The sequence below is a fragment of the Dipodomys merriami genome, unplaced genomic scaffold, assembly GCF_024711535.1.
Source record: "Dipodomys merriami isolate MVZ:Mamm:240054 unplaced genomic scaffold, mDipMer1.0.p SCAF_7, whole genome shotgun sequence".
NCBI classification, from domain to species: domain Eukaryota; kingdom Metazoa; phylum Chordata; class Mammalia; order Rodentia; family Heteromyidae; genus Dipodomys; species Dipodomys merriami.
Window position 1 is genome coordinate 51,595,964 of NW_027206290.1, and position 10,395 is coordinate 51,606,358.

A 10,395-nucleotide genomic window follows, 5' to 3' on the forward strand; every position below is an offset into this window, starting at 1 on the left:
AACCATTTTTCACAAGCTTGTGATAACAATTTTAAGATGAATATATCTTCTTGAGAGTCTAATGTCTTTAGTAAAACATCTACCTGGAAACGTCCACTGGGCATTTTCGGCAGCTCTCTTTCCCTCATGCAACCTGAGTGTTCTTCCTTTGATTCTTAAAGTACATTCTACGTTCTTTCTTGAATTTGTCTTTGAAAAAGCAAGATGTGCACCCTATAAAGGGAAGGTATTCCGGTAGCAAATGCCTTGTCCCCACATTAAAATAATTAAAGCTAGCCTCTTAAGACAGCTGTCTTTTTGCTTCCAGAAAGTTTGTACATACATAGTATGCCTATTGAAACCTTTTTTTTTTTTTTCTCTTTGGTCGGTAGTGGGGTTTGAACTCTGGGCCTGGACACTGTCACTGAGCTCTTCAGCTTAAAGTGAGCGCTCTACCTCTTAAGCTACAGCACTACTTCCGGTTTTCTGGTGGTTCATTGGGGATAAGAGTCTCACCGACTTTCCTGCCCGTGCTGGCTTTGAACTGAGATCCTTAGATCTCAGCCACCTGAGTAGCTAGGATTATCTGTGTGAGCCACCGGTGCATGGTTTGAAACTGTTTAAAAATTATAAGTCAGCTTCCTCGTGTAATATGATTCAAATAATAGAGAACAGATTGAACAGTTCTTGGGATGGTGTTCGTGTTAGTCTACAAGGAATTTACATGTTTTTCTGATGATCAGTGAACCTTAAAGATCGTTTATATTCAGAGCATATTAAAGGTGGGCCATTTTTGCTTTCTGATGGTACTGGGTTTTAAACCCAGAGCTTCTTGCTGGCAGATATAGTACCATTTAAGCCACATCCTTGAATTGGATGCTTTAGTTAATTTTCAGTAAAGGGTTTCCTGTTTTTGACTGGGCTAGCCTCAGTCACTGACCATCCTATCTATGCCTCGTGTGTTTCAGGGATTACAGATGTGAACTACCATGCCTAGCTTGTTGACTAAAATGGGAGTGGGAAAGTGTTGTCTAATATTTTTTTGCCCAGGATAGTTTAAACTGTTATCTTTCCCATCTCTGCACCAAATCCACCAAGAACCCAATCTTCTCCCTCTGCTCTTTAGTTCTATTGGATGATTGCAGGTCCCTCAAACAGCTAATATTGCAAGGGTAATACAGTCCATCCTAGAGATGGGTTTGATCCCCTGAAAACGTGCAGTGTGTAGGATTATAGTACAATCATCACAGCATTTTCTGCAGTTGTTTGTATTATACACCGTGAAAATGAAGTCAGGGAGGACACCTATTTGACAATGGGGGTCTATTTCTGTGCATGTTTAAGTCCTTTTCCAAATTTTCCATTTTGTTATCCCTTTTATGATTTATGGATGGTAAATATTGGTCTAAATGGTAAATTAATTACCTTTTTTGGTATTGGCTCTAGGGTTTGAACTCAGAGCCTGGGACACTGTTGAGCTATTTTGCACAAGGCTAGTGCTCTACCATTTAAGCCACAGCTCCACTTCTGGTATTTTGGCCTTTGGCCATGTGACTCAGCTATGTGAAGTGGCTTCTGTTTCCATATCTGTTAGCCCTGAAGTTCAGTCATGATTATATAGAAGAATGCTTATTATTAAATACTTGTAATACAAAAATTTGAATCAGTTATCTACATATCTACTTGAAGATATTAAGAAGAAAAATAACCTCCAAACAAGCATGAAGGAAATGACAAAGAGAACAGAAAGAGAAAAAAACAATAGTAGAGAAAAGTTAATGCTAAAACTGCTCTTTGAAAAGTCAATAAAATGTTGGGCTAGGTGGCATATATCTGTAATCCCAGCACTCTGGAGGCTAAGTAAGGCTGGAGAATCAAGAGTATGAGGCCAAGGCTAGGAAAGTGGCTCAGTGGAAGAGTGCTTGCTTTGCATGCATGAGGCCCCGGGTTTGATTCCTCAGCACCACATAAGCAAAAAGACAAGCCGGAAGTGGTGCTGTGGCTCAAGTGGTAGAGCACTAGCCTTGAGCTGAAGAGCTGAGGGATAGCGCCTAGGACCAGAGTTCAGGCCCCACAAATGGACCAAAAGAAAAAAGAAAAAAAAAACAAAACAAGAGTTTTGAGGCCATAGTAAGATCCTCTAAAAATAGATGAAAGTGGGGGCTGGGAAGATGGTTCAGTGGTAGAGTGCTTGCCTTGCATGCCTGAGGCCCTGGGTTTGATTCCTCAGCACCACATAAGCAAAATGGAAAAAGCCGGAAGTGGTGCCGTGGCTCAAGTGGTAGAGCGCTAGCCTTGAGCTGAAGAGCTGAAGGACAGCGCCCAGGCCCAGAGTTCAGGCCCATGACCGGACCCCCCCCCCAAAAAAAAAATAGATGAAAGTGAAAACAGGGAGTGATAAAAGGAAAGGAGGGAGGAAATTAAAATGGGTAAATGTCTAATAAAGTATAAATAGTACCCATTAACAGAAAGGAAAGTGGAGGCATTACTCTTCCTTGAGGAGATGCAACTAGAGATCCAGCAGGGCATGGGAGGACAGACCCTTGCCCATAGGAGACACCAAGGCCTGTGGGGCCAGCTGTTAAGACACCCCAGAGACAGGGCCCAACCAAGAAATGTGGCCTTGGTGAGGTAAGAGAAAGTGGTTCCTGGAGATTAATCTTGCTTTTTTTTTTTCTCCCCAGTCATGAGGCTTGAACTCAGGGCCTAGTCACTGTCCTTGAGCTTCATTTGCTCAAGGCTAGTCCTCTATCACTTGAGCCACAGGCACCACTTCCAGCCGTTTCTGTTTATGTGGTACTGAGTAATGGAACCCAGGGCTTCGTGCATGCTAGGCACATGGCATGCTGCCACAAAGCCACATTCCCAGCCCTTAATTGATTTTTATCATACTGTTTAAAGAATGCTTTCAGCAAGCACTTTTTTTTTTCTGTGCTGTGTTTGGAACCCCACATCTGGCACTTGCAGACAAGCACTCAACAATGAGCTTGCTTCAGCACTTTCCCTGTAAGGAAGCCTGTTAGACATCTCATGTCTTTATGAAAGCAAAATACAAGTAACGGCAGGATCTAGGATTGAGTTTGGCCATGACATTACAAAACTTTTGCTTACCTGCTTCAAACCAACAACAAAAACAGATCATGTAAATGAGAAAAAGAGAAGGCAGCCTCCTCTCTCCTTACTTTTTCAAGTCCACTACTCCAATTCCCTACTGCTGGTCAGCTCAAGGGCAGGTCAGAGGCTGGTAGGAGAAGGCTGATGTGCAGGAGGAAAAAGAGGCAAAACTGGTCAGGGTAGAGAGACAAGGTCTGGAGTCTGGGGCAAGGACAAAGCTGAAGCAGAGTGTTTTAGGATTCTAGCAGAAGAGAAATCGGAGTGGGGTGAGATGTGAAATGGATATTGAGCAAAGCTAAGGAGTACTTGTGAGACTTGTTAAATTCAGATATTTCAAGTACCAGGAATTTAGGAAGATTCAGAATTTCATCTGTTTCTGACTCAGATGATGCACGCTCATTCTGTTCTTGCTTATTTGGAACTTTTGGAGTGAGTTTAAGGACCTGTTATTTAGAAGCTTCTAGGGACAATGTGACTGTGCTGTCTCAGGGGCTTCTCTGACATCACCAGGCCTAGGTGAGAAAAAATGGTGATCTATCTCACTCTTAGGGGGGGGTTGGGGCATTTGAGACTTAAAAGTAGAACAGCTTCTCCCTCAAATCATAACCTTCCCACCTTACTCCACTTTTTCCATGGTGTCTTACTGTGGGATAGTGTTGTGCTCTCAAGATAAGTCTCAAGACAGTTCTGCATGTTGATTTGGAATCTCATTTTGGTATCTCATGTTACTAGCTTCTCTGCTGAATGGCTAAGTCAGCTTGTTAGGTACAAATCTGTAGGACTTGTCTGACCACTCTCTAGATGGAGCTTTAAAACTACATTTACAGTCAAGTCTTGCTTAATGATAGGGCAACGGGGCATGTTCTCATTTTATGTGAACATCAACTAAGACTACCCTAAACACAAGGCAGTATATTCTGGAACCAGTCCCAGAATTGACTGAAACACTGGTAGGGGGCACAGATTATACTTAATTTGCCTATTCAATATCTCCTAATTAGGAAATTCTTAAAGTGCCAGGAAGACACCTACTAAGCCTCCTGGGTTCCCCAGGGTGCCATGTAATAAACCACTCTGCCTTTCTTACAAATCTCTTTTCCTCATTTAGAAGTATTGTTACAGTCCATGACATATAGCCACAGCTGATAGTTAAGATCAGATTCATTTCTCATTTGAAGTCTCAGGGTATGTAATCTAGAGCTATTTTGGCAGCTCCATCATCACAAAGGCACCAGACCTAGCTTAACGTGAATCTGTAGAATGCAGCTAAGCTGTTCTTATAGCCCAAGATGGAGCCAGGGTGGTGGTCTAGCCACTGTAACTGCTTCCAGGCAGCAGGGTAGAAGCAAAATTCCAACTAGTTTTGTCCTTAATCTTCTACTTTATTGACATGATTAATCATGTCAAATCTAGCTATAGCTGGATGCCAGTGGTTCCTGCCTATAGTCCTAGCTACTCTAGGGACTGAGATTCCAAGGACTGAGGTTCAAAGCTTTCCTGGGTAGGAAAGTCCAGGAGATTCCATCTTTAATTAACCAGCAAAAAAGCCAAGCTGGAGGCACAGCTCAAATTGGTAGAGTGCCAGCCACGCAAGCAAGTTGATCAAGTACCGAGTTTAAACCATGGTGCCAGCAAAAATACAAAAAGCTGTATATTGGACTAGAAAACCAAGTCTTTAAGGTAGGGGTTCTGTCTCTCAAAATAGTAGGTTTAGAAGGGGAGGGACATCAGGACATTGCTAGCTTTTCAGTTCTCTATTTCAATATTCTTATAATCTACCCCAAAACTAGCTTATTACAAGAAACAAACAAACAAACAACAAACCTTAACTGAGGAAGAAGGTGAGATGGTACCTACTGGTGGAATCCAGTGTTTTCCATTCTGTCTTTGACAATTAGAATTAGCTTTTAGGGTCAGAAGAGGAACTTTGAACTCAAATGTCCATCCCAACTTTGATATTTCTTAAAAGCAATGCTATTATTTTCTTTTTAGAAGTTTCATAGATACAGAGCTCTATGTCACCTGTATACACACAAGTACACGAGGTAAAGAGCTCAGCTTAAGACCTAAGTTCTGCAGGTGCTGTCTAGTGTACATTCTGCCTTTAATCTTCCTTCTCCCTTCTCCAAACCTAGCTGAACATATCAAGCAAACGAACAGAACAACATTTGTATACTTTTTATTTGTCAGAATTTCCAAATCAATGTCTCTACTGGATAAGTAGAAAAATAGAAAAAGTTTACTACTTTTAAAAGGCAACTATGACAAATGAGTATATACTCAGGAAAAGGGGTGCTAGGATCCACACACATACCACACACACGAAATTCAACTTCAGCACAGTGTGGACTGCAGTGTTGCTGCAGAGACAGAACTGAACTTGTGTTTATCACATCCTGAGATTTGAGACAAATTTCTCTACAGAGCTGTCACTGAAGCCAAGAGGCCTTCTGCCCCTACTAGCTGGCCCAGTCCTGGAACCGGAAGCAGTCACTGGCTATCTTCCACACTGTGTTGCTGGGTGAGGCCTGGGCAGTAAGGATGAAGTTCTGGTTGAAGTCCCGTTGTTTGTTGCCCTCAAACTTCACTGTTCCACAGATCACCACAAGGACTGTGGTTTGGCTTGGTGTGGCTTCATCATGAACAGGCTGGCAGTCTACGACATTAATTTGGAACTCACTAGAAGGCAACATTTCAAAAAATTCACTCAAGGATTCTTGTCCTGAAACAGCATTCCCATTCCACACCAAGGTGGCTGTGCCCATGTACAGGCGGGACAGGAGCCGTCGCCGCTTGTCCATGGTGGTGTAGTAGACATTGACAAACTCTTCAGCAGCTCTGCAGGCCTGGTCCACATAGGTCTTGAAGTCCACAGATGCCATCTCAAGTTGTGGGAGGTGGCCCCTGCCAGTGGTCTCCTGTGACCTGGGGGACTCAGAGGCTGTGAAGTAGGAAGGGTGAAGAGATCATGTGTGAGTGCTCAAGTACATTCTGCCCTAACCATCTTCCATTTCTGTTGGTGACAAACGACAGACAGATGGCTTTAAATTCAAATTGACCTCACTAAGCTTCAGTTTGCTCATTGTATAATGGTACTACCTTACTATAGCAGCTGTGATAGAATAAAATGGGACAGTATACATCAAGTGCTAAAAAGCATGAGACCTACGTGCTTACAATACTATCGCATTTTTTTATTTATTTTTATTTTTTATTAAACATATGGTTAACAAGAGATAAAAATCTACCAGACTTTTCTGCCCAGGCTGGCTTTGAAACCATTCCACCTGGCTATTATGACTTTTTAAAGTCCCAGGATATTTGACCCAAGTTCCTGGAAACTTGGAATAGGTGCAACTGCCTTCAGACAGTTGTTTTAGTCCTGGGTAAGAGTAGAGGACCAAACTGCAAAAAACAAGTGGACTGTGGCCCAACAAGGTCAAACAGAGAAACAGCATAGACCTGTCTGTCTCTAGATGAGTCTGGGAAAGATTATCATGGGCACACCCACAAGGATTGGGTAGGTAAAGATGTCTCAGCTTCCTGAACGCCACCACGCCCAGCTAGGGAAGGCAGGCGAACAAACACCGTGAGGGGAGTATTTAAATGATGGTTACAATCCACGTAAGCTAAAGAAGCAAACCTAAGAATGTGTGGAATCAGAAGGGAGAATGCCTAGCTTCTGTGGCACTAAAAGGCACCCCAGGTTAAGTGCAGTGTAGCCACAAAGAAGCACAAAAGAAACACAACCTAGAATTCAAAGATCTCTTGGAAGTTGGAGGGAGACACATGAATTTTATGTGTCTGAAATGTCACATTTTCTTTAAAAAAAAGTTTGGAAGCATAAATACTAACATGTTTCTTCCTTAAAAGTACAACTAATTATTTTTTCCCCTACAATTAAAATAATCTACTTAAAAAACAACCCTGTTGAGCCAGGTATCTGTGGCTCATGCTTGTAATCATAGCTACTTAGAAGAGATAGATTTGAAGCCAGCCATGGCATTAAAATCTATCTTCTGACTCCATTAAACACCAAAAAAAAAAAAAAACCAAAACAAAACAGAGCTGTGGCCCAAGTGGTAGATAGCCTTAAGCAAAAAAGCCAAGGGACAGAAGCCAGTCCCAAGTTCAAGCCTCAATACTGGCACAAAATATGAACAGCTCCTTTAGTCCCAACCCAGTTGAGGGTGGGTATTACAAAAGAGCAGATGTATAGATTTAGATTTTTTTGGGGGGGTCCGGTAGTAGGGTTTGAACTCTGGGCCTGGGCACTGTCCCTCAGCTCTTCAGCTCAAGGCTAGCGCTCTACCACTTGAGCCACAGCACCACTTCAGGCTTTTTCTATACTTATGTGGTGCTGAGGAATCAAACCCAGGGCCTCATGCATGCAAGGCAAGCACTCTACCACTGAACCACGTTAGCAGCCCCGATTTAGAAATTTAAAACAGTGATTAACTTTTCTTTTTTCTTTTTGTTGGTTGAGGCTTTAACTCAGGGTGTGTAGGTGCTGTCCCAGAGCTATTTTACTCAAGGCTATGACCCACAGAGATACTTCCTGTTTTTTAAAGGTTAATTGGAGATAAGAATCTCAGGGACTTTCTGGGCTGGCTTCCAACTGTGATCCTCAGATCTCAGTCTCCTAGGTAGCTAAGATTACAGGCCTGAGCCACTGGTGCCCAGCCAACTTTTTTTTCTTAATATGAGTTTATGAAAGAATTTTCTACAAGGGTTAGGTCATGTACTCTTAGGGCAAAGAGCTGGAAGGGAGCTGGCCTAGAAACTGTCTAAGGTAGGGCAAAGTCAGCTGTTAGGTGCTTCTAACATACCCAAATATAAATCACACATTTCAGTGAGTAGAGTGCTTTTGAAAAACGTCAATACCCAGCTACATAATAAATGCAGGAAAAAAACAAAAAACAAAAAAAAAAACCCTCAAATACTTACTGAAGAAATAACTAAGGTTGCTCCTCCAACTTACTGGGTTAAACTGTGGTTTATTGTAATATTTGTTCTACTGGTTGAATAAACAATCTAATAGTTCCAATAATTAGTGCAGAAATAAGTAGAACTGTTGTTTTGGACTAAAGATAATGTTTTATATTAGAACCCTGAAAACATGGTGCCAGTTATATCGATAATCTGAGGAGTAGGAATGAATGAATGAGAAGACCTGATAAACTTTAAGCCAACAAAAATAATGTTTTTTTTATTATTATAGCTATGTTTATCAATTAAGATCCAGTCCTTTTTTTCTTTCTCCAAGGACCTCAGTGAGGTCTCAGCAAACTCTTGGGACTGTATTGAAGCGCCGTACTTCCCTCACTTGTCACAAATGGATGAGGAGGGTAGTACTATCACAATTTTAGAAGAAAAGGCATACTGGCACACTCCCGATGTATCATTTCCAGGCCACAGAGGGGCCTTAGAATTTAAGATCCCACTGCTCTTTTTTTTTTTTAAATAAGTTCCTGCGCTTTGGAGAACCAATGTGAAAACTCCAGGGTACTTCATTAAACATTTCCTCCCAGGGGCAACCATTAATGTCTCCAGCTATAACACCTGTAAATCACTCTTCTCCCTAACATGCTCGTCCTTCCTTCTCCACCCGATTTCTGACACCCCCCTCGCCTCCGCCGCGGCTCCCAGCTCCCATTCACTTCCCTTTTCCTAATCCAACCCAACTGATCTGCCATCCGCAGATGAAGAGCCCGGCTTCAAGTTCTTCAGGTACCTACCACACCTGGCCAGCTGGGAAATCCGAAAAGTCGGGGGTGGGTGGGGGGGGTAACTAAAGGCCGAAACAATGTAAAAGATCTCTCGGATCCCGGTCGTTAACTTCTTTGAAGCGGGGCCAGAGAAGCTGCAACAGTAGCTCAGGCCATCGTTCCCAGGCTCGAGTCATGAACTAGCCCGACGCGGGTCGGGAGCACGCTCTCCCCGGCCGTCTTCCGGTCCTCCCAGCCCGGCAAACGCACCGCCAGCGTTTCGAACAGGGGGAGAGAAAGAAAAAAACCCTCACCTACAACTGCTGAGAGAGAGAGTGGAGTGGGGGGGAAGGAGGAGGGACGGACGGACGGACAGAACCCAGTCTTAACTGACAATGGAGGGGCGGCGAACGGATTTCCGTGGGAGGGGGCTGCGGGGGTCGCTCTGCCGGTCTCCGCGGGAGGGGGCGCCCCGCCCCCCGATACCCCAAGCCCGGGCGGTAACCTACCTGCGCCGTAACGTCCCCGGGGATCGGCGCCGGCCGCGGCCACTCGCGTCCGGGCGCCCCCCGCGCGGGCCGCGGCTCTTCAGGGGGACCAGCCCCCGAAGGTCACCGAGTGGGCCTACCGAAGCTTCAGCACCTTTCACCGCTCGCCTTGGGCCGGGGCTCGGGAAGAGCGTTTTTTTCTCCCCTCCTCTTCCTCCCAGGAGGCTCCGCCCGAGGAGCCCAGATCCCAGCGGCGGGGAACGAACGTTACCGCGGTGCGGTCCGCAGGTTCCCGCGCGCGGCCTGCCACGCACCGGTGCCGACTCGAGCGTCCCGGCCGCTCCCGCCTCCCGGTAATGGGCAGCTAGATCTGCCAGTGGGACGGAGGGACAAAAGCTAGCTCCGCCCAAGTGTGGCTGGAAGGAAGAAGTGGCTTCCGGGGCAGGCTCTTTCTCAGACGACGCCAGCTAATCCGTACTCGAGTTCTCATTGGTCGAAGCGGTTCAAACCTCTTTCTGATTGGGTGAAATATTCCAGAGTCCGCCCCCGGAACTGAGAGTAGGGTCGGCTTTCAGCAGAGGTGGGGAGGGGGTGGGGAGCTTGCTGAAGAAGCTGGAGAAGGTGTGCTGGGGTGTGGCGGGGTGTTTTCTGCCTTCTCCAATCACCTGTGTGGGATTGATTCCAGCGATGATTCGTGAAACTTCTTGGCTTGACGCCTTCACTGCCGACCGCACCGTACAACGAAGGCTCTCAGGCAGACGTGGGGCCACAGCAATGTTGAATCCGCCTGCAGCTCAAAGCCCGCGGGGACCTTTTGGAAATCAACCTGGTTTAGCACCAGAGCTGATCACACCCCTTTTTAGTTTCAGCGGTTTAGAGTTGACATCCTAATCGGCTCGAGGGGGCGAGAGGGAGGGAAACTGGAACTGGGGTAAAGTTTTACTCTATGTTAAATTAGATAGAACCATTTAGTGTGGAGATTCAGGAGACTGAAGTGTAAATTAAAGGAAGAACAACATAGCTTCTTTTCTTCAACACAAAGTTCATCTGCTGGTTTTAGCTGGAAGAGCACTGTGGGGATGGCTGATTAAGTAAAATAGCTTAAC

The 10,395-nt window shown here is 44.8% G+C and overlaps 1 protein-coding gene across 2 annotated transcripts; it reads right to left on the reverse strand.

Annotated features, from left to right (window-relative positions):
- Positions 1 to 5,256: 5,256 nt before the first annotated feature.
- Positions 5,257 to 9,652, reverse strand: Nxt1 (nuclear transport factor 2 like export factor 1). Of its 2 annotated transcripts, none has more exons than XM_070006650.1 (2): positions 9,311 to 9,652; positions 5,257 to 6,034 (listed from the first exon to the last, which is right to left on the reverse strand). In XM_070006650.1, the coding sequence occupies exon 2, from the start codon at positions 5,973 to 5,975 to the stop codon at positions 5,553 to 5,555; it is 423 nt and encodes a 140-aa protein (XP_069862751.1). In that variant the 5' UTR covers positions 5,976 to 6,034; positions 9,311 to 9,652; the 3' UTR covers positions 5,257 to 5,552. The 2 variants fall into 2 exon arrangements, with proteins under 2 accessions (XP_069862751.1, XP_069862752.1); XM_070006651.1 differs by lacking the exon at positions 9,311 to 9,652 and adding an exon at positions 8,832 to 8,855.
- Between the last annotated feature and the right edge of the window lie 743 nt (positions 9,653 to 10,395).